The 27,530-nt window shown below is 48.9% G+C and overlaps 1 protein-coding gene across 1 annotated transcript in view; it reads right to left on the bottom strand.

Annotated features, from left to right (window-relative positions):
* Positions 1–22,193: 22,193 nt before the first annotated feature.
* The window catches only part of LOC142576457 (N-alpha-acetyltransferase 25, NatB auxiliary subunit-like), an 83,703-nt gene continuing 78,366 nt past the window's right edge, over positions 22,194–27,530 (bottom strand). The window contains exons 26-27 of the mRNA XM_075686595.1: positions 25,538–25,684; positions 22,194–23,616 (exon numbers count right to left, since the gene is read on the bottom strand). Coding sequence (XP_075542710.1) covers positions 23,494–23,616; positions 25,538–25,684 — 270 coding nt within the window. The 3' untranslated portion in view covers positions 22,194–23,493. The remainder of the gene's footprint in view (positions 23,617–25,537; positions 25,685–27,530) is intronic.

Below are 27,530 nucleotides of genomic sequence, written 5' to 3'. Positions count from 1 at the left end.
AACACCCAGACGGCCGCTCCGAGCAGCGACCCCAGGGACGCGCTCATAGCCGCTCTCGCCGCTGCACTCCGTGCCCTGCTGGCCCAGTGCTCAGCCATCGACAGCAACGTCCGACAGATGTGCGACGCGGCTCTCGCCGCACGGGAAGCTCTGCTTCACCACGACTAGGCGCGTCACCGCGCCACATAAGCGAATGTCAACAACTTGCCCACGCACGCTGTTTGGGCAGCCGCCGCCGCGTCTCTTTCACCCTTCTTTCAATTCCCTCTCCCTCTTGTGCAGCGCGGTTGAGGTGTCCTCATCTGAGAGATAGTTACTGCGCTGCACTTTACCTCAATTTTTCCTTCCAACAACAAGAGAAATCTCTCTTTTAAAGGACGACCCCGGCGAATTTTCGATGTCGACGAAATTGATTGGGCGCGTTCCTGTGCATACACTTGCAAGTTCCTTTTAAAAAAAAAACAGGTTTGAGAGTTTCGCACATTCTTTACGAATTACGTTTGCCAATTCCACCGAACCGCCTGGCTGCTCTTCAGCTGCTGGCCGCGCTGTGTTATGATGTAAAGAGGAGCACAAGCGCGCGGTACTCGGAATCGGTTCATGGCAGGCGAGCGCATCGAGGAGCCGGCGACCGCGAGCTAGTGTTCGGAGTTAGCAGTATTGACTGACGCGAGAAGTTACGTTCTGTGTGGACGGGCAAGTGGTGTTGCGTTGTTGGATGCACGAACTTCAGGCTTCGCCAGCCGCACACACAGCTTAAGTCGATATCGATCGCGTTCAGCTGAGGTTACACTAGACACCCTCTACAGTACCGCCGAACCTGAACGACTCCCCTGAAGCTAATTAAGCCGTTAAAAAAAAACTACTTTCGCGGTTCAGTTTTGACCCTACGGATTTGAAATAAACCATCCTTCATTTCGTACAGTGCTTACAGAGAAAGCGAGAAGTGACACGACGCGCTATCAACATTGGTACGTTGCCGTTGTCGATAGAAGGCTTCCAGTCGCATTCTACAGGACTTCCCTATGTTGGAAAAGACGCAGTTTCACCAGAAAGGTGAAGCATCGATTGCGATAGCAAATTAGCAGAGATCCATATTAACGAAAGATACTTTTATCCGCCGTATCAACTTGTAAACATTCGCTTGATAACAAAAAATTAATAGGAATTGTGTCGGGGCGCACAGCAGACATGAACAAATCGCACTCGATGACTGCGGCAACTCGCTGTCAAAACGCCGGCATGAGCAAACGCGGCAGCAGCAGCGAGCGAAGTGACATTAGTCTATCGCTTCAACGGAATGCAAGTACCGAAGAGACACAGTACGCACAAAGCTGCGAGCCGCTGACGTACCTAGAATCTGTCCCCAACGCAAATTGCTCTTAAAGGAACACTAAAGCGAAACAATAAATCAGTTGAGACTAATAAAACATTATTTGAGAACCGTGCAGGCAGTCATTTCAAAATAATGGTTTGATTATTAGATGTCTTGTATTGGGTTTTATGGCGCATAAGCAACTCAGGCTATCATGCGCCAAACACATGGTGTAATTTATTTCAAAAATGGGAGATTATTAGATCAGTAAATGAAAATCGAATATCAGTATTTGAATTTGGCGCCGAAACCCCTACGCCGGTACGTCAGTGTGACGTCAGGGGTTCCAAAATACGTTTTCCCATTATGCCCCAACCACTGGCACGCGCCGGAAAGCTTCGGCGCGCGCCGAAGGGTCAAATGCGTCAAAGCGTCGGTCGGAAACGCGGCGAAGCGGAACGTCGCGCAGCGATTATGTCTACTGCCGATGCTAGAAGTTTGCCGACGCGCGGCGAAGCTGCGCCGGCGTGCACCAATGAGAGGCTGCGACGAGTCGCACGCGTCAACCAATCGAAGGCTGCGCAGCCTCCGGCTGCTATGCCTGTAATGGCCGCCCAAGCGGAGGCTCCGGCACCAACGATCGTCCGAGTTTTTTGGACGCACGACGCGCGCGACAGTGTTCCTGAAAGACAGTGTTGTAATAGTAGGCCGACAACGACACGACCGACCGACCGACGACCGCGGGTTGTGGCAGTGCGACGTGGATCCGAAGCGACTTCGAACGACGCCGACTAATCCAACCTGCCCACTGGGTTCCGCCGGGCTCAGTGCGATCGTCTGCTAAAACAGCCAACCGAATCACGATTACCGCAACGTCTGTGCTTGTTGTGTGTGTATTTTGTTGTGCCCAAAACGAATGGAAACATGTTTACGAGTTCCGAAGTCTGGATAATCAGCACTCGCCTATCGCCGATGTTGTTTACGTTACGCGTAGGCCTAGCGGCTCCATCGAGTTCGTAACTGGCGAGTGAACGAGGCCAGCTAAGAAACTCTGTCGAAGGAAGTGAATTTTCAGGTCCGTTTGGTGCTGCAGTGATTTAAAATATGGCACTCCTGACTTCGTGTGATGTGTGATGTGGTGAATGAACCGTGTGGAAGTTGGGTTGGTCAACCGCGGCGTGTTTCGTGTGGTGTCGGTTGACTGAAGTGTCACGGCCAAGCTCTGCGCTGTTTCCAGTGGTAAAGATAACTTCTGAAAGCGAAATACACTAGTAGCCGAACTATTGGAAGTACTTACATAATCAGCCGTGCCGCCTGTTTCAGCTGACACTGCGCTCTTCTATTCGGCATGTGAATCCAGTTCAGTACAAGTTCACTGTACTCATTCACTCACTTCTTTCAAGTGCGTCCGTCTTTTGGGCTAGTTGGGCATAAATCGCTCGTGTAGCAATCAAGAACACTGACGCACTGAAGCATACGTGACAACGCAGTCATGTTTGAGTCAGTGTGTCGTTATAGTTGAGCACTGCAAAAAGAAAAGTGGTTGGGGCATTAGGGTCACGTTAGCTGAGTAAAGGTTCCGGAAACTTGACATGTTTAATATTTGGTTCCTTTAGAAAACGATGTAGTCAATCTGTACCAATATATATTTAAGTAGGCCCTAGAAGATGCCTTCAAAATCCATGACGTCACAGCGACCAGGTGCGGGAACTTCAAGGAGGCGTCGCCACCCGTCTTTCGTTCTTGCGCTTTTTCTGGCTTACCAAACGTCTTATTGTGGTAAGAGTGCACCCGCCGTGGTTGCTCAGTGGCTATGGTGTTGGGCTGCTGAGCACGAGGTCGCGGGATCGAATCCCGGCCACGGCGGCCGCATTTCGATGGGGGCGAAATGCGAAAACACCCGTTGTTGTAATCGCACCGCTGGCGCGAGTTGTTGGGAACTCGGCGCTGACGCCCGTTGTTGCACCTGGGTCGCAAGCCCCAAGGGTAGCGTTGGCCTGGCGGCCTGGGGTACAACTGGAAGCATCCGAAGGTCCCGGCAAAGCATGAGTCGAGTGGTAACAACAAAACAACTTGTTTATTCTAACATCGCAAAGAGTCTGCGGTCATGTTGACCGAAGTAGAGAGACGGGAGTGCACGTTCCTCAACAGAAGAAATCGGAGCCCTCTTGGCGTCCGGGGGCAGCCGCTTTTATACTCTCGCAGTTGAGGGCAAGAAGGAGCCCCTCTATAGACGAGCACGTGACTGTGCCGCTCGGGAACAATGGGATAAGGTGGCGCAGCGACGTGTCGGCGCCACTCGGACCCCCCTTGCTTCACAGTTGTTGGGAGCTCCTCTCCCCGGCTGCCGCGCTTCGACAAGCGTGGGCACAATGGGAAGAGAAGGAGGAGCAGCCGTCGTGTCGGCGCCGCTCGGACCCCCTTGCTTCACAGTTGTTGGGAGCTCCTCTCCCCGGCTGCCGCGCTTCGGCAAGCGTGGGCACCAATATGCACATACACTCACACACGCACATGAAGACACGTGGCATTGGAACATGCCTGGACGCGCTTGGCAGGGAGGCGTAGCGGCGGCGCCGAACGGGCCAAAATGTCTGCCGCTTTGAACGAAGCCCCGGCGTCCGTTGCATCCGCGCCGGCTAAACCGCGCGTCGTAGGCGAAACGTAACACCGTGTGCTTAGATTTAGGTGCACGTTAATGAACCCCAGGTGGTCAAAATTTCCGGAGTCCTCCACTACGGCGTGCCTCATAAACAGAAAGTGGTTTTGGCACGTAAAACCCCAAATATCATCATGGTAAGAGTGGTGTTTTCGGTGTCATAGAAAGGTAATTTACTGATGCGGAAGAAATAATTTTTCTCTTTACTGTCCCTTTAAGATAGGGTCGCGTGACCCCGCCCCCAAGCCTCTCGCCTGCCTCCCCTCTCCTCGGCGCTTCGCAACGTTGGGTGCCTCGCCCGCAAGGCGGCGCGCTTCCTCTTCGCGTTCGCACCTTTTGAGCCGCGATCGTCGGCTCGCGCCATGGAGGAAGGAAACTCAGGAGAGGCCCTGACGTCACACTTTGTGAACCGAAAGTGAAGCCGGAAGTTGGCGTTGGTCATGGCGTTGCTCCGCCTATCGGGCCAGCTCTCTTCTCTTGTTTACATTTCTCGCGAAACCACGCCGCGCTGCGCGCAATTCTGTTGCTCGGACCCGCGCGCTGCGCAGCAATACTAAACGTTAGCACGTTAGCGTGAATGCGCCAAAGAGGGCAAAATTTCCCGCGGATATTCCTTCGTCCGTTGCCATTGCCGTGGCGCGGTACATTGCGTACAGCGTTGCATGCGCGTTCATTTCACGAACTTTAGTTCCTCCTGTCCCACCTGGCCACAGCAACATCCGGTAGAGCACGGTCCAGATAACGCAGCGCAACAAAACACGGAGACCAACGCAAACCTGCCCGCACGGCGCCTTTGCTACGGTACGAAGCCTACGGAGCATCATGTGTGAGCACACAGAACAATAACAAAGCCGCCATTGTGGCCCGAAAGACGGGGCCACTACAGCAAAGAAATAAAAAATCTGCAAAACAAAGGATAACCCACTACGTCACTTCCTCCACACTTTTCTCCTAGCGCGCGGAGGGGGTAGGGCCTCTCCTCCGTTTCCTTCCTCCATGGCTCGCGTGCTTTCACTCGCACATACAGCCAAGGGAGCGTGACGATGGTGTTATCAGTCTTGGATTTTATTCGCAACCTCACTGCGACGCCAACGGCAGAAATGCTTTTGGAGTGTGCGTATAATTGCTGTCGTAATAAAATGGCTACACACGTGAGTGAACTTATTACGTATTGTTACGCTGACTCATTATGTAGCTGCCGTGGTGCGCTGTTTACCTTTCATCTCATATCCCAAATGGGCAACAAGTGGAGGCCCCTTCGATGCAGCTGCATATACGACCGGCTCGTTCAGATGCCAACGGAGTCAGTATTGGCATCGGCGTTTCGGAAAGAAAACTACGCGCTCACTAAATGAACCGTCGCACGCACAGAGTCTTAATTGATACCTGTCTATTTCAAGAAACACATGAATCGTGTGGATGAAAAGGGTACGAAGAACGATAAGTAGGCAACATGCGAACGGTCTCCCGCTCGCGGTTTCCTAAGGTGTCCGGTCGCGCATACCTGTGTAAACCCTGTTTCACATGGCGCGCGTTCCGTCGTTTGCGACGAAAATCGCAGCGCCGACCCTCCGATTTTCGCCCTACGACCAATCGGTTGGTCGCACCGTCACAGCAATCGCTGCGATTTCCCGTCGGAATTACACCGAGTGTTATTTCGTGGTTTGTTTTGGGAAATGGCGTCTCGCGCTCAACAAGTGCGATGCGCGGAGACGTGTATTGCCGAATTCGCTATGCGAAGGGAGAATAAAAAAAAAAAAAAACGTACCTCAGATTCCACTCTCCCATTTCTATGCTTTCGTCGACACGCCACGCCGCAAATGACGTGCATTTTCACGTTTGCTTCGTACACCTTTGCGAGTTGCCAATACTACGAGGTGTTGGATCCCCACGAAACGACATGGCCTATTGGGGTCGTCATAATTTTCTTTTGTTGAGTAGCATACAAAAATCGCCGCGTACGCAGCACCTTAAATAATTTCAATCTCGGCAAGTGCAAATGACAAGACAGCAATGTACCCCAGTTTTCAACGTTGTGGTGAACGTGGTAACGTCGAGTTGCATTTTCACGTCGGTTTTCATGCATGAATTTCACGGTGCATCTTGAAAGCTTATCTTACCGCACTTACTCATTAAAGTTGACATAGGAAACGTGCCGGCTATCGTAATGAATTTTCTACGATAGTATTAACTCCATGATTTGAATAAACAGCGTCGTCAATTTGTTTTCGAATATTTCATGCACGTTAAGTTGCATCTCTCCTGTGGAGAAATGTCTCCTTGAACCGAAACCAAGAAACCTTGAATAAGTTGCGCACTCTGTATCCTTGCTGCACGTGTATTACCATTTGTTTTGAACGGTAATTAACTCTACAGTTAGTAAGTTCTCCGCTTGGTACAGTGGCATAGTGACAACAAACTTTCCTGCACCGTCATGTGCAAAATGCGAAAAACAAGCGAACAGCCTGTTCTTATGTAGATGAAACAGCAGAAGACCACACAATAAAGAAACGTAAATCAAAACTGTGCACTGAAGTCAGCCAGTTGCATCCCTCCCTGTGAATGTTTTAATGCTTTAAGTATAAACTGTTCTTGCACGTCCACAGCTAATCAAGTGTGCAGAAATATCCATGCATTACAAATTTCTAATAACAGTCTCTAATAAGTTCGTGATCACATTTATTATTGTGTCAAACCATACAATGATATCCTGTGTGATTACTACCTTTATAAGAAATGAAGTACCCTGCTACTTGAAAGAACATCTCACCTTAGGATTAAAAAAGCAATTCTGCATTTCAGCTATACGTAATACGCTGTTTATTAAATAAAGTACCACAGACTGCTTTTCTGCAACAACACACTTATTGCAACTTTTACCTACATAGACAAGAAAAAAAATCTGTAGACGAAGAAATAGCTCAATTAATTGACCTGCTACTAACAGAAAGTGAGGGGCGGAATAGCCAGTCATGCAAGTGGCATTTCAATGGGAGTCACAGGTAAAAAAAAAATAACATTGCGCCTAGATTTAGTTCCTCATCATTTACTGAACCCTTAAACTTCCAAAGGCTATAGCATAAGAGGGGGGCGGGAGCGGCATGCATATGCAAAATCTAACAAGCAATACTAACACCAATGGAAAGCAAATGGCAAAATTGTAAAACAAGCCTTTTTCCTAATCCTCTGAATGTGTAAACATTAATTGCATCAATATGTATTGTTTAACAGCGCTGCATAATTAAGCATGATAAGCAGAAAGGTGAAAAACCCAACGGCATGTACACCTGCCACGCGCCTACGTTCCTGCATTATGCGCAGCACGTATTGATATGGTCTTCTTGTTTGAGGTTCGCAATATACTAACAGCATGAGACACAGGACAACAAGGTGGACGACAGGCGTGTCTTTCAGAATGCTATATGCTGCCTCCTACAGGTTTCTACACAAGTGACGGTAGCTGCTGAAAAAGCTTGATGTGTCGGCTTTTGCGCCTTTGGAAATATTCAGAGCAGGCGCCTATATATATATATATATATATATATATATATATATATATATATATATATATATATATATATATATATATATATATATATATATATATATATATATATATATATATATATATATATATATATATATATTCACAGCACATGCTGCACCGCGATGGACGAACCAGGCTAGCGCTGAGGTTGCATTTCACAAAGCAATTTCCATTCCTCGTTCAGTAATCACACACGGATCGTTGGCGGCTACGCGTTCAGGGGGGCAGACGTGGGGTGTTTCGGGTTGGTGCTTCTTTCTGCGTTTGGTGCAAGAATATGGCCAGGAGAAGGGACCGCTTACGCGCAATCACGAGCGATGTACACGCACGTCATTTTTTTCCAGAAGCTGACGCCGAGCACAGGTAGCGCGAGGATCTCGTTGGGCTGACACGACGACTTTCCTGCAGCCTAATTCCGAATACTGCATACGGGGTGAGGGTAGCTGTGTGCACTTGTTAACAGGTCATCTTGTAGGTTTTCGTAGCGCAGCCAGAACGGTACGCACTGTTGCGTGTGCCGAGGTATGCGTGGCCGGCAGGAGGTCTGGACCCCACTTCACGCAGAGTAAGAGACGAGGAGAGCTTTCTCGGCGAATAATTCTTTATACAATGTTTACAAGTTGGCGTGGTTATCAGGAGAGCCCAACAGAGCAGTTGCAAGCTGCTTAAATATCACTTCCCGTCCCCAGATTCCCCAGACAGTCCCTAAGGACGAACAAGGTCGAGAGAGAGAGGGTCCGAGCAGCCTCCGTGGTCCCAACGCCGCTTTCAGTGGCCGGCGCCTCCGGGCACCGCGCTGCGTCGTCAGGCCAATCTGGCGGTCGGTCGGTATGGTGCGCCGGGCAAGTTCAATGGCCCGGCATAGGACAAAGGGAACAATCTGCAAGGCAAGGTGTCGAAACATAGTCCTTGGGTGGTCGGTAAAAGGGTTGCCCCTGGGCGCCGCCGCGCAAAGGAGGGGGGGGGGGTGCATTGCCGCCCGCACGAGGAGGGGCCGAATAGCAGTCGGTGAGCCGGCGGCCGCTTCCGTCGTTGACGCTGTGCAGCCGCGAGGACACCCAAACCGTGCACGTAGTCGTCATGTGCCCGAAGCGGGCACCATGTGGGGATGAGTGCTGCCTCCACGGTCGACACACCACAGCACTGGCCTCCCGTCAGACAAATCCCAAGGCACAAACAACAGCACATAGAAGGCACGAGGCAACACGCAACGCTGAACTGCAGCTGCGAACAGCCGTAGTTCGCGCGCGCCGTGTCCCATCGCACCGAAGTTCAGAAACTGCCGTTGCGCACTACAAAACTAACGTAAACTTTAAACCGTTACTGAACTTTAAAAAAAAAAACGCCTATTATTTGCTCCTAGTAAAGAGAGATCAATGATATTGTAACGTCCATGTTTTCTTCGTTATATTAAAAGAATTATGCGACTTGTGCCAGAAAACCTGACAGCAAGAAACCCTGGGTGTCGCACCGGTCGCATTGTTGCAATCGCAATCATGTGCAATGGTCCCTCTAAAAATCGCATTGAGACGCGTACACGCGCGACTTCACCGATTTTCGTCGTTCCAGCCACAGCATGTGAAACAGCCTTTACGTAGGAATGCAAAAGCATTGCACCGTTTGTAGATCTCCGAGCGACATGAACGCGCTCATTTTACCCACTCATGACGTGGCGCCACCTCCTCCCTATTGGCCGCGCCGCCACGTGCCTAATGACACACGAACTAAGCCACGCCTTACGTTAGTCAGATGGCTGCGACGTAAGGTGTGTAAAGTCTCACGCACTAGGCCCACCTGGGGGCTATAGCGTAAGGCTATTCCCATTCTGCAATCAGCCCTCCGAAATCGGTCAAAATCTTTTTTGGACCACCCCAACTTCGCTGGTCTGTCACGCAACGTCACGAAAACCGCGAAAGCTCCCCATCTGATATGACGGGTACACACTGATTATGCATGATTGGACAGAATAAAAGAAAATAGTTCTTTCGGGTTCGACGCTTTTTCACCATGGGCCCTGTGCAATTGGTCAAAACTTTAAGGCTGCACCCGCTTCACCTGCATGTCGCGCGACGTCATAAAGACCGCTAAAATTAACCGCGTCACAATGACGTGTGCGCGTTAAGCATGCATTAATATGCCAAACAAAACTGTATTTTGTTCTGAATGGCCGATGGCTGCCCCGTTCCGAAAGGAATAAAAGATGGCTGCCGCCGATCGCTCAGGCAGTGGCTACTCGCACCTACCGGAGAGCTGGGTTTATTTGCGTATAACAAAACTTTTTGCGTGACCGTGTAACGTTTTCGAGAACTTTCGGCACGTTTACGACCTCGCTGTGCCAGCTCTTCTTTGTTGAGGATCCGTTTTAGCGTCATTTCTGGCTTTCCGTTGCACGCCGCCGCGATTTTCGACCAGCCATGCACCGCAATCTAAGTAAGGAAAAGCGGATTAATGGCACTCGCCGGCACCACCCTTTTCATCCGGTTATCTATATTCAGTAGACTGGCTCGGCCCCATCGAAATGCTATCCACTTGAACGTGCTCCTCGCCTCCTGGCAGCCAATTACAAACGAAACACCGCTCAATGTAGGCAATGTTATTCATAATCGAAGCAAAGGTAAGTGACCTATAAACTAGGAGCGCGTTTGATTGGGCTGTTTAGGCAACACTGCGGGTCACCGGCCGATGCTTGCGGCGGCGCTGACGAAAATTTGACGTCAGGAGATTGGAATAAAAACACATTGGGATAGTTTTGCTACAGAGGGCCCCTTTAGTCCTCCACAGCTGCCTTGGCGTCGGGGACGCGTGCTGGTCTTGCACCCCAGATGTCCGGGTTCGATTACCACTCAGATAGAAATGCGTCAAATTTTCGTTTCAAGACCGATAATTTACTTTGTTCACAGGAACCTTCCTGAGGAATGTGACGTCAATCCGAGCATTTCTGACGTGTTTTTACTCTTTGCGCCGTCAGCCATTTTTGGTACCATCTCTCGCTCACGCCGACAACGGATTTTCGCGTTATGGGGATATAATGATTTCGCCTTAATACCAGCTTGAACCGGTTTATGTGCGTTTGCATAACGCAATAAAAATTGAAAGTAATTTTAGCATACGCTATAGAGGATGATGTGCGGATACTGAATACTTTCTTCCGCAAGCGGGATAGCCGAAAGTGGACGTGGAGAAGCCCGATGGGCGAGACTATAAATGAAATAGACTTCACACTCTGCGCTAACCCTGGCATCATACAAGATGTGGACGTGCTCGGCAAGGTGCGCTGCAGTGACCATAGGATGGTAAGAACTCAAATTAGCCTAGACTTGAGGAGGGAACGGAGGAAACTGGTACATAAGAAGCGGATCAGTAAGTTAGCGGTATGAGGGAAAATAGAGGAATTCCGGATCAGGCTACAGAACAGGTATTCGGCTTTAACTCAGGAAGAGGAGCATAGTGTCGAAGTTATGAACAACAATCTTATGGGCATCATTAAGGAGTGTGCAGTAGAAGTCGGTGGTAACTCCGTTAGACAGGATGCCAGTAAGCTATCGCAGGAGACGAAAGATCTGATCAAGAAACGCCAATGTATGAAAGCCTCTAACCCTACAGCTAGAGTAGAACTGGCTGAACTTTCCAAGTTAATCAGCAAACGTAAGACAGCTGACAAAAGGAAGTATAATATGGATAGAATTGAGTATGCTCTAAGGAACGTAGGAAGCCTAAAAGCAGTGAAGAAGAAACTAGGAATAGGCAAGAATCAGCTGTATGCGTTAAGAGACAAAGCCGGCAATATCATTACTAATATGGATGAGATAGTTCAAGTGGCTGAGGAGTTCTAAAGAGATTTGTATACAGTACCAGTGGCACCCACGACGATAATGGAAGAGAGAGTAGTCTAGAGGAATTTGAAATCCCACAAGTAACGCCGGAAGAAGTAAAGAAAGCCTTGGGAGCTATGCAAAGGGGGAAGGCAGCTGGGTAGGATCAGGTAACAGCAGATTTGTTGAAGGACGTTGGGTAGATTGTTCTAGAAAAACTGGCCACCCTCTATACGCAATGCCTCATGACTTCGTACGTACCGGAATCTTGGAAGAATGCTAACATAATCCTAACCCATAAGAAAGGGGACGCCAAAGACTTGAAAAATTATAGACCGATCAGCTTCTTGTCCGTTGCCTACAAAGTATTTGCTAAGGTAATCGCAAATCAAAACATCAGGAACGCCTTAGGCTTCTGTCAACCAAAGGACCAGGCAGGATTCCGTAAAGGCTACTCAATAATAGACCATATTCACACTATCAATCGGGTGATAGAGAAATGTGCGGAATATAACCAACCCTTATATATAGCTTTCATTGATTACGAGAAAGCGTTTGATTCAGTCGAAACTTCAGCAGTCATGGAGGCATTACAGAATCAGGGTGTAGACGAGCCGTATTTAAAAATACTGAAAGATATCTATAGCGGCTCCACAGCCACCGTAGTCCTCCATAAAGAAAGCAACAGAATCTCAATAATGAAAGGCGTCAGGCAGGGAGATACGATCTCTCCAATGCTATTCACAGCGTGTTTACAGGAGGTATTCAGAGACCTGGATTGCAAAGAATTGGGGATAAAAGTTAATGGAGAATACCTTGGTAACTTGCGATTCGCTGATATTGCTCAGCAACTCAGGGGACCAATTGCAATGCATGCTCACTGACCTGGAGAGGCAAAACAGAAGGGTTGGTCTAAAAATTAATCTGCAGAAAACTAAAGTAACGTTTCACTGGAAGTGGTAAGGGAGTACATCTACTTAGGACAGGTAGTGACTGCGGATCCCGATCATGAGACTGAAATAATCAGAAGTATAAGAATGGGCCGGGGTGCGTTAGGCAGGCATTCCCAGATCATGAACAGCAGATTGCCATTATCCCTCAAGAGAAAAGTGTACAACAGCTGTGTCTTAACAGTACTCACGTACGGGGCAAAAACCTGGAGCCTTACGAAAATGGTTCTACTTAAATTGAGGACGACGCAACGAGCTATGGAAAGAAGAATGATAGGTGTAACGTTAAGGGATAAGAAAAGAGCAGATTGGGTGAGGGAACAAACGCGAGTTGATATCTTAGTTGAAATCAAGAAAAAGAAATGGGAGGGGGCATGGGCAGGACATGTAATAAGGAGGGAAGATAACCGATGGTCATTAAGGGTTACGGATTGGATTCCAAGGGAAGGGAAGTGTAGCAGGGGACGGCAGAAAGTTAGGTGGGCGGATGAGATTAAGAAGTTTGCAGGGACAACATAGCCACAGTTAGCACATGACCGGGGTAGTTGGAGAAGTATGGGAGAGGCCTTTGCCCTGCAGTGGGTGTAAGCGGGCTGATGATGATCATAGAGGATGAAGGCCGATATCCTCCTGCCCGCTCACGAGACATTCATTATATTAGATGACATTTTCATTCTAATAATGCGTTGTTACTTCCTGTTACCGTTCTCCCACCAGAAGTCGTGGGTTCGAGTGCCTTAACTATTTATACCTTAACTGTGCCACATTATCGTCGCCCTAATAAACAAAATCGCAGGTTCGACTCCCCCCAAAGGTCGTGGGTTGGAGTGTTTTAATTAATTCTATCTTAACAATGCCTTAATCAACTGCTTTTATTAACACCAAAGGTTGTGGTTTCGACTCAAAGCTCAATACTAAATAGTTTGCAGGCCATGGGCGTACAGGGCTATCTTCTGCGATTCATTCACTCATTTATCAGTCATCGGAAAATTCAAGTGCGATTAGGAAGTACCACAAGCACCGAAAGGGCGGTATCGCGAGGTGTACCTCAGGGAAGTGTTCTTTCCCCAACGCTCTTTAACGTTGCAATGGCTGGTCTTCCCGCTGAAGTGCAAAAACATTGCAGGAATGTCCATATGTCGATATACGCGGACGACATTTGTCTTTGGTTAACCGGATATCAACACAAGCGTTTAGCTCTGATAGCTCGACAGGCATTACTTTCAGTTCAAAATTACCTTCAAGGTGTTGGGTTGACTCTCTCGGTAGAAAAATCTGGCTTCATCATGTTTCCAGGTAGATGAAGAAGGTATGCGCGGCTGAAGATAGACCTTAATCAATCTTGTCTTCGACAATTGAAACACAAGCGCTTTTTGGGCGTCATTATTGACTACCGCCTACAGTGGCGACGAGCTGTGGACTCGGTTGTGACATCGATATCTTCGCGTCTCAATGTGATCCGTAGAGTTGCAAGTGAGCAATGGGGAAATCACCCTTCTTCAATGATCAGGTTGCACGATGCACTAGTGACGAGTCGAATAATGTATCGGCTCCCTTTAATTTCCCCATCGATATCACAGCTGGAACGACTTGAGGTTCTGCACAGAAAGGGCCTAAGAAGGGCTCTTGGCGTTCCGCAGACTGCTCCTAACAATGCAGTACTTTATGAATCTCTATCGAGACCTCTTACCTTAGTCGCTTCACAAAGGTTATTTTTGCAAATTGGCCGCCTCAAACAGACGGCAGCCGGCCGAACCCTTCTACAGCGCCTTCGAAAGAGATCCGAGTCCCGAGCGTACTTGGCCCTTAATACTCTTGGTTACCTGGGTCTTGACGCTAGAGGTCGAACTAAGAGGTTGAAACCACCTTGGTCTTTTGCGAGCCTCGATTGTTCGTTGGCAGTTCCTCACGTTCGTGCTAAGCGGAGTTCTCCTTTGGCGGCAACGCGTTCGCTCGTACTGGAACATCTTGAAACTGAATATGCACGTCATCTTCAAATTTTTACTGATGGCTCTGTGGACAAGGTCAGAGGATCTAGTGCAGCTGCTTTTCACATTCCCTCTATGAAGTATGATTGGTCCGTTCGCTTCACTGCAGTCGTGTCCTCCAGAACGGCAGAAAGCGTTGCCATTGAGGCAGCTCTCAAAAAGCTACGGTTTTGTACGCCTCAACCTGTTGTCATTTTTACAGATTCGAAATCCGCCCTTCAAAGGTTAGAGCACGGGTTACGTACTGATGCCTTATCTCTAAGCTCCCTACGTTCGGTGCAAAATCTCCGTGTCAAAGGCTTCTCCATACGATTCCAATGGGTGCCATCACACATAGGTATCATAGGCAACAAGATGGCGGACAGCCTCGCCCATAGAGCGCTGTCTGGGAATCCTTTGAGAAAAGTGCCTCAAGAAGACAAGAGACTCTTCAGAGAAGCGGTGTCGTGCCACTTCAGTTCTTTGTGTAGCTCACCTCACAAGCCATGTGTGATCAAGGGTCTCAAAAGAAACCAAGCCACCTTACTGCTCCGCATTCGCACGGGCTCTGTTCGTACCGCTGCGTGGAAGTATAAGACTGGCCTGGCGTTATCACCATTATGTTCATCGGGTGGTATGTGCGGTGACATAGAACATTACCTAATGTGCTGTATTGTGTATAACGCGGAAAGGAGGGCGTTATTCGGGTCCCTCAAGAACACAGGACTTCCTCACAGCTCTCTTCAGGACATTGTTTTCCCGCGCGGGAACCCATTGTGTAGGAAGGAGGTCTCTCGCCCTCTGTTAAATTACCTAGAGGACGCGGATTTGGCTTCCACATGATGAACTGAGGAGTGACCATTTGTAATTGGGACGTCTGTGTCTGATTATGTGATTTATTTATTTTAAGTGTCGCTACGGTGGAGCAATTGCCGGCAGCAACTGCAAGGCTAATCCCACCAGTAGCCTACAACAACTCAACTCTCTTTCTTCACAATGTCATTTGGAATCTAACTTGGAGATATGGCCCGTTCGCCCGTATTAGGTCGTGGGTTTGATTGCCTTAATCAACTTCGCCTTAATTAACACCAAATGTCGTGGATTCGCCTATCGCCAAAGAGCGTGATTTCGACTCTCGACCTTCGCGATGTAAATTGAAATCCAACTTGGAGATATCGCCGCTTTGCCCTAATCTCTGTAGCGACCGTCCGTCCCTTCGTTGTCCCCGCTTCTCGGAAATCCAGTTTACCTCGCCGTGCCTCGACTTGGGGGTCACCACGCTCTCTGCTCGCCCGACGGGGGCGCCACCACGGCCACTCGGCATACCTCTTTTTCCTTTTGAATAAAGCCAGTCGACTCTCCCTTCAGAACCTGTCTAAACGTATATTCTTTCACTCAGTGGCGCTGCACCACAACAGCCCCCTTGTCCGGGGAGAACCGTTGGCCCGAACCAAAGCCCCCCGCCCAGTCAACCCGGGTAGAGGGGGAGAACCGGGGTCAATGTATCGAATGATGTTGGGTTGATGAGTACACGAAAGCTCATGGACACGGCACCTTCCGGTGCCAAGTCCTCTTTCAATCTTACAACGGCTCCTTCCCTGCGCTAAACCGAGTTCTCAACAAGTGGTGACCCAGGGCATTTATGATTTTGTTCTCGAGCACTAGTCATGGACGACGCACTGCTCGAGCCTACTCCTGCTCACAGAGCCAACGCCACGATTACTTCTCCTGTCATCGCTGCTGAGCTTCAGCTTCCGAGCTTTTGGCCCAAGAATCCCCGAGTTTGGTTTATGCAAGCAGATTCCCGGTTTCAACTCCGTCGCGTCACTTCACAGACAGCAAACTATACGCACGTCGTAGCCGCGCTACTCTCCGACATCGCCGATGCCATAGACGACTTGCTAGTGGGTACGCCTTCGGCCACCGCATACGAAGACCTCAAACGCACGGTCCTGCAGTGCCTCGAGCGATCGCAACAGAGCAGGCTCCAACAATTTCTCTCCGAGGAACTCTGCGACCAAAGATAGTCACAACCGCTACACCGGTTGCGTCAGTTGCTGGGTGAGCACTCCGCAAACGAGAACCAATTTCCAATTTTTGGGCGAGCTGTTCTTGCAACGCCTCCCACAGTCCGCACGCATCGTGAATTCCGACTGGTGGGTTCCGACGAGACGAGTCTCGATCCGCTAGCTGTATATACTCGCTGACCGCGTTTGCGACTGCTCGTCTTCGGCACAGCTACCTATCCCCGCTGCGAGAGTCTAAGCCAGGCTACCGACTGTCGCGCCTGGAGGAAACAGTCGACCGCCTTACCAGTGCAACGACGGGTGGCAGCACTGGCAACCAACTTCGGCGCAACCATTCGGCTTTACGGCCTCGCAGTGCACCTAGAGACTCGCTGCGACATATGTCCTGGTACCACCGTCGCTTTCGCACAGAAGCAAGTCGTTGCACTCAGCCCTGTTTGTGAAACGCACCGGTCAGCCGCTAACGGCGGCATGCGACGTAAGCCCTCGAGAAAACCACTTATTCTCGTCGACACCGGAGCCGAACAGGAAGCAGCCCTGATTCGGACTGTATGCCTCATCAGTTGCAGCGTGAGATCAAATAACAATACGCGTCACGTGATGACTACAATACCATGATCGCAAGCTACTTCCAAACAGCTGTTCAAACAAATCGGAGAGCAGGTCACCAAAGTAAGTGAAACCTGTATCATGATGCTATCGAAGTTCTAGAGCGAAGCTTCGTTCCTTTATTTTCCAATCTAGAATAATGTAGCATGCCCACAACGCCGAAAGCGGTATAGAGTTATAGGAAACTTGCAAATATAGCGCCCGCTCTCTCCCGTACGTAGCAGTGGACGAACCACTCGCTAGAAGGTCTGGCTGGAAAACAACGGTGATCTGCACTGTTAGCTGGGCTGCAACAAGTCGGGCCTGCAAAGGAGAGAACGTACGATAGTGCGCTGTCTTCTTTTTCTATGGCCCCGTATTTAGCGCTGTTCGTTTTTCCAAGTCCTGTATCAGCTAGGTCACCGACATATATAACTGCATGATTTCGTAAACGAAGTTATATTTTTGTAATGTCATTATATATATATATATATATATATATATATATATATATATATATATATATATATATATATATATATATATATTGTAAGGACGAAGATAGCACAAGCGTTACATGAACGGCAGAATAGGACGCAGAGCGCTTCACATCCTCCGCTCCTGCAGGGCTAACAACAAAGTCAGGCATACAATTTTCTGGGTACCGGGACACGCTGGAATAGAAGGGAACCTACGGGCGGACAAGGCAGCTCGAGAGCACACAAACCGAGCGGCCACAAGCACCGACCCTGAGGAGCCCATACCAGTCAACCCAAGCTACTCAGACATTTTGAATTACTATAAGGGGGTCCGAATCAAATACCCTCCACCCCACAACAGCCTAAATCAGCATGAAGCAACCTCTTGGAGGAGGCTGCAGACAGGAACATATCCAAACCTAAACACACTAAGCAAGATGTTTCCCACCCAGTATAGAGACATTTGCCCCTGGTGCGGCGCCAAGCCCACCTTATATCACATTACATGGGAATGCGTTCAGAATCAACAATTCCTTCAAATAAAAGACCCGAGTGCGGAGCAGTGGGAGAGGGTGCTCTCCAGCAGCGACCCGAAAGTCCAGCATGGACTAGTAAGGCACGCTCGCCGAGTAGCCACCCTCAGTGGTGCCCTGGAATAGGGGCGTCGACCCTGCGCAGATGGGGAAGAAGACCGTGAAGACGGCCGACCGCATCTGCCACCGCTAATTTCTAACCAATTAGAGCAAATAAAGTTTTTCCTCCTCCTCCTTACGGCGGCAGCATGGTTCCTGAAGTGAGGATGACAAAGACGAAAAGGTCGGTGTCGCTGCTCTTGCTCCTCGTCTAAATTCATGTAACAAAATTATAGATTTTTACCTCCATTTTCTGAACACATAAGCAAAGTCTGCCCGACTCTTGGCCAATCCCCGCGAGCGGGTAAGCGCCAAACTCGTCAAGGACATCATCATCATCATCATCTTGCTCCTGGACTTGGCTGGACTGGCTCGGCTGCTCTCTACGCTGGACCCGACGTGACTGCGATTGCCGTTAATAGTCAACAAACCTCGTAGCATTTGGTGGAAGTGCGGGGTACCCTGACCACTCGCCCTGGAAGTCCGGAATCGTGCTCTGCCCACCGCTACCACCACGACCGTGCCAGACGACGCCGGTGAGCGACCCTCTTCGTCAATTGTACGAATCACCTGCGCTGCCGTTCATCAACGAGACCCACCTGTGTTAAGTGGCACCGCTTATACTGACGTCGACGACTGGCTTTCGTCGCACGAACGGGTGAGCAACCACAAGTGGGACGATCCGACAAAGCTCACCAACGTTATTTTTTATCTTGCGGATGTCGCCAACCTCTGGTTCCGAAACCATAAGCCCACTATTCGGACATGCAATTACTTCAAGGCTACTTTCGTGGAGGTATTTGGCCGTCCGGACGTGAGAAAGCTTCGCGCCGGACGCCTCCGCCAACGAGCGCAAGAGCTGGGTGAGAATTTCACTAGTTATATCGAAGACGTCATCGATCTCTGCAATCGAGTGAGCCGAACGATGACTGATGAAGAGAATATCAAACAAATCCTCAAGGGTATTGAAGACAACGCTTTTCAAATGCTCCTGGCTAAGAATCCTACAACCGTTGCAGCGGTAGACACCTACTGCCAAAGCTTCGACGAACTACCCCGGCAAAGCGATCTCGCCCGACAAACTGTTCCTCACGTGGCCTCCCTTTCCAGTTTGGCGACTGCTCCTGGGCAGACTGATGACGGGTTTCTCCTACCTCAAATCAAAGCCTTCATTTGTGAAGAGGTGGCCCGCCAGCTCTCGCTGCTTCCTCTCACCCAGGAGCCTGTCCAACCTTTGTCCTCGGCCGTGCAGCAGGCCATCCGCGAGCAGGTTGCAGAGGCTTTCCAGCCAGCCCACCAGCATGCTCCGATTGCCGCACCGCTGACGTACGCTGAAGTCGTGTCGCGTCCTAGACCAACGACGCTTCCCTATACCCCTCTTCCCCCCCCCCCCCCCCCCCCGCCATCGCCCAGCACTTCTCCCCGTGGCTCAAATGCCCCCTCAGTACTTCCGGCCCCAAGATCCATGGCGCACGCGGGACAATCGGCCGATATACACGCTTCTTCTGCGGTGTCGCGGGACACGTGGCGCGGGACGCCGCCTGCCGCGTTCGTACGACGTCGCTGATCCACACGTACCTGCAGCCCACCAGGATGCTGATTCGAACCTGTCACCGAATTTCTGTACCGGTCGTCAGAGCTTAAGCAGCCGTCGTTCACCATCACCGCGTCGTCGTTATATATCGCCGAGGCGTCGTCGCCCGCCTTCTAACGAGGGAGACCAAGAGCTGCAGCTTCGGAGGCAAGAGCTGCATGCACCCTTTTCGAAATGCCCAAGACCTCCGCTATCGCCGGAAAACATTATAGAATCACAAGCTGAAGGAGTCGTCACATTCGCGCTTGTCGACACGGGCGCTGCCACTTCCGTCATACGTGAGAATGTTTGCCGCAAGATCAGGAAGGACGCCACATCACTTTCTTGCCTTGTACTTCGTACTGTCACCACGGAGCCCGTCAAACCTTCAGCCGCATGCACCGCTAGGATCGTTATTCAGGACGCACTTCACACGACTGAATTCGTTGTGCTGCCTTCCTGCTCTCATGATGTCATCCTTGGATGGGACTTTCTCTTGCGCCAAAGTGCCGCCATTGACTGCGCCCGTGCCGAAGTTGCTCTGTCTGCCCTTAGCAACACCCTGTCGGTTGCCTCTCCCGCCCCCTCAAAGATTAATGTCGCCGCCAATACTGATCTGCCACCAAGCACCTCAACATTGGTCCCTTTGTTTTGACCATAGGAGGCCGACGCCCAGGTGATGTTCATGCCCTCATCTGCTTTTCTTGACTGCAAACCTCTACCGCTTCCATTCGCCGTTCTTGACGTAACCACTGGTACAACTGTGCTTGTGCACAACCCGTTTGCATACCCGCTCACTTTCTTTCGCGACGAATCCCCAGCTATGTCGAACCCATTGACATATCGGATTGTTTGGACGAGCCGGTCTCTTGTTCTGGACTTTCGCTCGACGCGGTCTTTGATTTGTGCGTCGACTCCAACCTTCCCTCCAACACCGCGACCAACGTCTGTCTCTCCTAGATAGTTACCTCTAACGCTTCCTCGAGGGGAAGCTTTAGCAAGGCCCCAACTCCGACGCGGCCTATTCGAATACATGTAAAACACAAGAACGTTTTCTTGAGATAACTCCTGGACCGATTTCAATGAAATTTGTTGCATTCGAGAGAGAAAGGCAAATTATAGTGACTGCTAGAAGCGGATCTTCGATTTAGGGCCTGAATTTTGCTGACAAGATTCTCAAAAATTCGAAGTTAAAAAAAAATGGGGGCACGAAGTTGCGCATCAAGATTATGGCTTTTTTCACTGGTCGATTCGGAGCAGGATTTCTTGCTCCGCGGATCCGAATTTTACTGGTCGATCTGGAGCGGGTTCGCGCGTTCCACTGGTCGTTTCGGATCAACTCGCTCCGCCGCCGAGGCTAGGATTCGGGCGGAAATAGCTCGCGTCACTTCCGTCTTCAAGCGAAATCGGTACCCGGTTGGTACGCCCAACATATTTGTGTGTTGCTTCGCAAGATGGCTGCGTTCGGTGCTGCGGCAGAGCTCGGACGACAGCGATTACGAGGTGACGCAGGTGCTGTACGAAGCCTTCTATGCACGTTGTCCATGCACAATCGTTGCGGGCGCGACATGCAAATGACGGACTCTGGGACTACCACGGTCAATTTACGCACAGGGGACGGCGACTTTAGTTGCCGTGGAAACGTACAGAGCGGAAGTCGGGCATGGTTTCCGGAACCGGTTTGTGTCACGCGTACGCAGACTTCCTGTGTGATCCTCCGCGGAGAGTTTTTGCGCTCCGCTGGCCGATTCGGATTTGTGAAACCTGAGCGCTCGCTCGAGGATTTCGGCGGCCGCTCCAGATCGACCAGTGACAAAGGCCATTAGATATCGCAGTTGTGTAAACAGCATCCATTAGGTTATTCAAAGCGGACAAATTAGATGTGTCAATTTCTACCTTACGTGAATTTGCTTTGTTGTATACAAGGCTTCGGCAAAAGCTTCCTGATAAAACAATGCGCAATCGTAAAATAAAACGTGTCTCGGGCCGCCGAAGCCCTGACAACTCAACGCGCGTCTCGTGTGCAACGATTCGCATTACGTAGAAGTCAACTACAGTAAAGTCTGTCAAATGTTTTAGTCACTTAAGATTGCACGTTTTTTTTTATTAGTGCGATTTTCTCTGCGCTTTTTCCAACTGTGTATGAACGAGGTTCCACTGTATAATGAAGTAATGGCTATAATGAAGTATTTTCAGCTCCTCCAACCTGGTTACATAGAAATTTTACTCAGATTTCTGAATCTTCGCAAAATCTTGTTCAGAATTTACACAGTACTATTTGGCCAGTAATGAAACTGCACATAAAATTGCCACCTTATCTCTTAGTGTACAGTGGAGGGGGTATCCGAGACATGCCGGCACTATTGTGTTCACGTAATTGGGGACGAAGTGCTGCTATTAGATCTCGGCTTGCTCCATACAGACCTTGTCATGATTGTTTCTGACAACTGCCCCAAAGGTTTCAACAAGAGAGATATACAAATGTTCTTAACAGGCACAAAAAAATGGTGGGTCCACTTTATCTGTTTACCACTAGTAATAAAGTGAGGAATGTGATCAGACTGGAAAATAGTGGTGCCACCTCCATGGCTGGCATTTTTTCCAAGCATGCTTTATCGGCAGAGATACAACACATGACGCCCACACATCAACCAGAGGCTCAAAATATAAAATTTTTACTGGCAATCCTCGTTCTAGAAGGCACACACGGACGAGAGTCAACAGTTGCAAAGCTGTGTCTCACGCCACTGCTTTGCACAGCGGGACGAGCGCAGCCCTGAGCTGACGCAGCTGGTGGTGGTGTCCATAACTTTCTAAGGTGAAGAAAAAAAAAGTTTGCGTGGCAAGCTTAAGCAGCACAGGGTTGCGTGCTACACACACACACAGACACACACTCACACAGTTGAAACAGAAGAAGAAGACAAAGCCAGAGGTGCAGAAGGGCTGCCACTCCACTTCTCATCCCTGCGGTTACCCTGGTCTGGTGTCACAATTATTGTCCTTGGTAAATTAGTACAGTGCCCAGCCCACAAGTGCATGATCCGGCACTTTGCATAGTGGGGCTTTCATCAAAAAGCTCGTTTTTCCCAAGGAACTGTTGGTCGACGTGCCCACCAGGCAGGCGGCAGCCTTCCTTCTCTCTGCACTATTCTGCCGTCCACATTTCTTTACATAAAGGTGACACACCATGGATGCTTTGATGCACTATTGCAACTGTGCACACACTGCCCCTTGCCTGGTTTGCCATTAGATGTTCAATTCATGCATACCTTGCTGTTCTCTTGGAACCTTTGCTGCAAGTTGTCAGTAGTAGGACAGCCAATCTTCACAACGACAACATAGCAAGCACCACTTTTTAACCCACCATTGCAACTGTGCTCGGCTTTTGCCTCCTAACGGATGATTTGGAGCTTCGGGCTGGGTGCAGAGCAGATCGCACTGCCAAGGACCATTCATGCTCCTTTCGCCGGAGAGTGGCGATGCCTTCCAAAGCTGCATAGTTGGCACGGCAACATCCACCACCGGCAAGCTGCAGGGTGTCGCCGATGACGACGATTGTTCGGTTCTCCTTTGAAGGCTTGCGCAGCAGCAGCTGTTGGCGAAATCACTTAGAAAGCACTCCTGCCAGCGTACAAGCTGCACTTTGAGTCAACACACTCAGGAACATGCTCAGGCAATGCTGGTGCAAGCACGTGCCATGCTCTCCCTTCCCTGCCAAGTTCATTTTTCTCACTACTTTTTGCACAAAAGAAACACTTCACGGTTAGACATTTCTCTGGTTGGGGACTTGCGCTGGCAGCCTTAAGACAGTTCAGGAGCATAGGTAGATGAAGGATGAAATTAAAAAAATGCAGTGCTCCAGCCAAACGAGGCAAACGCCTTGTGGCCCGGTTTGAAGACAATGGCCACTGAACAAGAATTGCTGACGATGGTGTCGCTGGCACAGCTCAAGCCCGTAATGATTGTAGCAGCTTGAGCTTCGAATCCAGCATGGTCCCTAGCTCCTTGAGGGAGTCTGCATAGCTTTGCTCGATCCTCTGTCGCACCTGCTTGCTTAGTTCTTCAGTTCCCTGCGGTTGGACACAGTGGTCAGTGTGAGTGTCATGCAACAGCACCGCTTTGGCCTCAATGTCTTCCTCAAAAAAAAAAAAAAAAATTAATAATAATGATACTCAGAAACAAGTTAGCCCTATGGTGCACACACCAATGGTAGCTTTACATCCACAGAAAAAAAAGATAATTAGGAAGGGCACTACAGACCTTTAAAACAAGCTTGAGCACATAAGCTGTGAATAGCACTACTAGATCATTTTAAGAAAACTGTTGCAGTGCTGCGGTCAAGCCTTTTTTTAATTAAAGAGACACTAACACGAATTTGAATTTTATATGTATGTTTTGACTACATTGTGTCCGTCGCAAGCTATATCACCTTATTTTGTGGAAAAAGTGACGACTGCACCAGAAAGAAACACACCAAAATACTTGTTCCTAAAGTAGTAGTCTATGTTCCTTTTGTGCTGTAAGTGAAGAATGTATACCGTCAACAATCCTCAGGTCACCGTGGTGTCATATGATGTAGAGAATGTGTAACGACTGACCATATACATACACCAAATCATGTAATTTGCATGCTTTCCCCCTAAAAAAGAACTAGTTGCCTAGCCAGCAAAAAGTTCATTTTGGAATGAGTGATCAGGAGTTTATCCTCAGTTTACTGCTTTTTTCATTAGCGCTGTATTCGTCAAGGGAGAAGATTACTGACACTCAGTCGCACAAACATTTCGGCTAGTTGGTGAGTCATCCTGAATGCACTTATATTAGTGTAAACATAGGCAGCGGCAACGCTGTCCATATTTTTTCTTGCCTCTGTCCATGTTTATTCCAGCGCTGCAAGCACAGTTAAACCTAGATAGAATGACACTGGTAAAACCAGCAATTTGCTTCGTTATGTCTAAATTTCGTTGTATTGAAATTAGACCTTTTTTGCAAATAAGTACAGTTGCCGGTCGATTATTCTTACGCGGAAAGGGGTCGCAGAAGTTACCGAGTTACCAGGCAATAAAAAAAGAAAGCTAATTTGAATGAGAAAACAATTCATTTTGATAAATTTAGGACTCGGCGAGAAATGATACAGTTTCATGCCATGTACATCGACGATATCTTCACACTGGCGGTACGAATTAAGTGAAGCCAGACACGCTTTTGCGTGCACTCCGCCCCCGTGGCTGATAGTGTCGCCCGCACTGGGACGGCGCTATCAGAAGAAGCCCCGGCAGAAGGGAGCGAATGCTTCGTGCGCCTCTCACTCCAACAGGTCACTGAAACTAAGGGTGCGTGGCTGCATATATGCTCAGCCTGGCTTACAGCCATGCGCAGCCATGGCCGAGGCGCACGCCAGAAATCGCAACGTGCGCTAACTTAAGTCTAACCCCCCCGCCCCCCTCGCACGTGCTCGATCGTGTTTCCGCGAGCTCGCTCCCTTCCCCCTTTTCCCTCTGCTCGCCCGGGAAGGTGTCACACGTGAAGCCACCATTTTTCTTGTCTCACCCTTGAAACACTTCAACTCGCACCTAAAGCACACAGTGCGGCGTGGGGCGTGATAGGATCTTATCGCATTCGAACTCTATAGGGAACATAATGCGGCTCCGCTCGGCGGTCACTATTGTTGCGTGGCGCGCAATTAGGTGCATTTGCAACCAGCCGCTTGTAATTCAATCATATGATAATTTGCGTCCACGGAAGTTTCCACTTATTATCTTGGTACTGTTTTGCAGCAGCATGTGAAATTTTGTTGTACTGAGCTTATGAATACATGGTGTTCTATGGACAAGACGTTATGAAAAGTTAAATACTTCTTTACATAGAGAATTTCATGATAATGAAGTTCGTTCTATTAAAGTATACATATTGGGACTTATAAGTTCACGCGACAGGCCATGTCCAACAACGTTGACAACTGCCGTTACATCTGAAAGGGAAAGGGGAACCAACCTGAAGGAACGGTTCTTCGTGGTCAAGGTTTAGCGATGCCATGAGGTTGGCTAGCATGTCTGCGGGTGCCTGTGTCACTACAGCCTGGAGGTCTGTTGCCGCCAACTCCAATTCACCCACCAGAGAGACAAAGCACTTGGTCGAAGCCTGCAAGTACATTGGATGGTGCAGACAGCAGGTGTGACAAAAGTGACCCAGGTCAAGGACCAGTTGCAGCTTTCGCTGGCAATCATCATGAACCACCAACTGATAATTTGGACAGCCTCATGGCACCACTACTCGCCCCATGGAGGTAATGTATGAGGACAATCAAAACTTTGCACACCTACAGCCTGGCTACCACAGGGATTCCCAGTAAGGGCGATGTTACTGGTTAGATACGTTGCCAGTGTCACCAATACCTCCTTGAAACAACCCAGTGAAGCCTAGTTGACCTAGTAGTTGCCAACAATGCACAATCTAACGGACAAGCCAGGCCACTAAGGTGCAAAAGCTGCAGTTGCGGACTGTCGTGTATGCTGCAAACCCACAGTTTGTTCCTTTACGGGTTAAATAGTGAAAAAGTCCCTGGCAATTTCTGTGGCTGCTCTTCGAAATTTTTGATGCTCATAATAGTGGAACGGCTTCAGTTGTTGCAAACTCCACCCTTGATGTCTATGCCATTGAGGGCAGCCATGAGGTGAGGGCTATGACTACTGTGAAGAAACCCCGCAATCATTCGGCAATGGGAGTGCCAGGATATGGAAATCTGGTACATGCAATGCCTATACTGTCTGTAGCAACAAGTACATCAAGGGTTGAAACATTGATGGACCAGTTCGCATAGAAGCACGTACGTGTGCGGCGATGTGGTGACAACCTCCTTTGGCCATTGTGGGTTAATCAGATATCTTCAGGTGAGTGAATTTATTTTAGACTCTTGATTATTCTGACGTTTAAGTCTGCCGATTCTGAACTACCCATCAGTTACTACTGAAAATAAGAATCCTTTTAGAAGCACCCAAATCCGTAGAGCGGTGTAAGAAACTTACAGCAAGGGAGATGCATGGACACTCAAGCGGTGTGTGGGTGCCCATCACATGTCCATACATTTCCTTCTATGTTTGTGTCTGTTGCATTACTTTACCAATTCTAAAGCTCCCTCCAGGCCGAACATACAAGGACGCCTCTATCTGTCCCTTATGAGTGGCTTGCTTAACTATTTCCGTACCATAGGGAAAATAGGTGTTTTTTGCAGGTTACGCCAGATATCTTTTCTGAAGGAACTACTGCACTCAGTATTTTATGTAATACATAAACAAGAAGCAGAATGAATGCACTTTCCATGCATAAAAGCTTTATTAATGAGATGTCATAAAAAAGATATAAATTGACAAAATCAAGATTACGGGATAAAATCGAAGAAAGTTTGTAAAGACACGCTTGTATCTACTAAGAAAAAAATGTAACAAAAATCATGAGATATACAAAATGTATTGCCGTCTAATAGGCATTATATCGCGAAAAATAAACATTTTTAATTCAGTAGGTTTTCCACTAGAAAAGATTATGCGCAAGCACTACAGTTTGGCTTGCCAGGCTGCGGCCGCCAATATTCCGGGCTGGTTTGTGTCGTCGTCGCTCTCAGAGTCCTGCTGGATCTGCTGATAAAATCAGCCACAAACGCAGTGGAATAATGAGATCTGCAATCTTTCGAAGCGCACGCTGCTCCCCGAGGTGGCCATTTTTTATTTCTACTTTGCCGGTCGCGAAACTTCGGAGTGCGTTAAAAAATTGACACTTTTTTGGGAAAAAGCGAAATGCTTAGAAAACAAAAAATATAGTTCTCCTTCACGACCCATGGTACAGAGTGTCCGTGAGCGATGTGGAAGGTTTTGAAAGCAGTGTTTCAAACCATCGATAGCGGGCGGCCATTTTTGCTTGCTACTTTGGAGTGCGTTCGATATCACCTCCTGGAGGGAAAAAGCAAACTGCTTAGAAAACAAAAAAATAA

Source organism: Dermacentor variabilis, chromosome 3 (genome assembly GCF_050947875.1).
Source record: "Dermacentor variabilis isolate Ectoservices chromosome 3, ASM5094787v1, whole genome shotgun sequence".
NCBI classification, from domain to species: domain Eukaryota; kingdom Metazoa; phylum Arthropoda; class Arachnida; order Ixodida; family Ixodidae; genus Dermacentor; species Dermacentor variabilis.
Note: the sequence above shows the minus strand (reverse complement) of the source record. Positions and strands in the feature narration are given on the sequence as shown.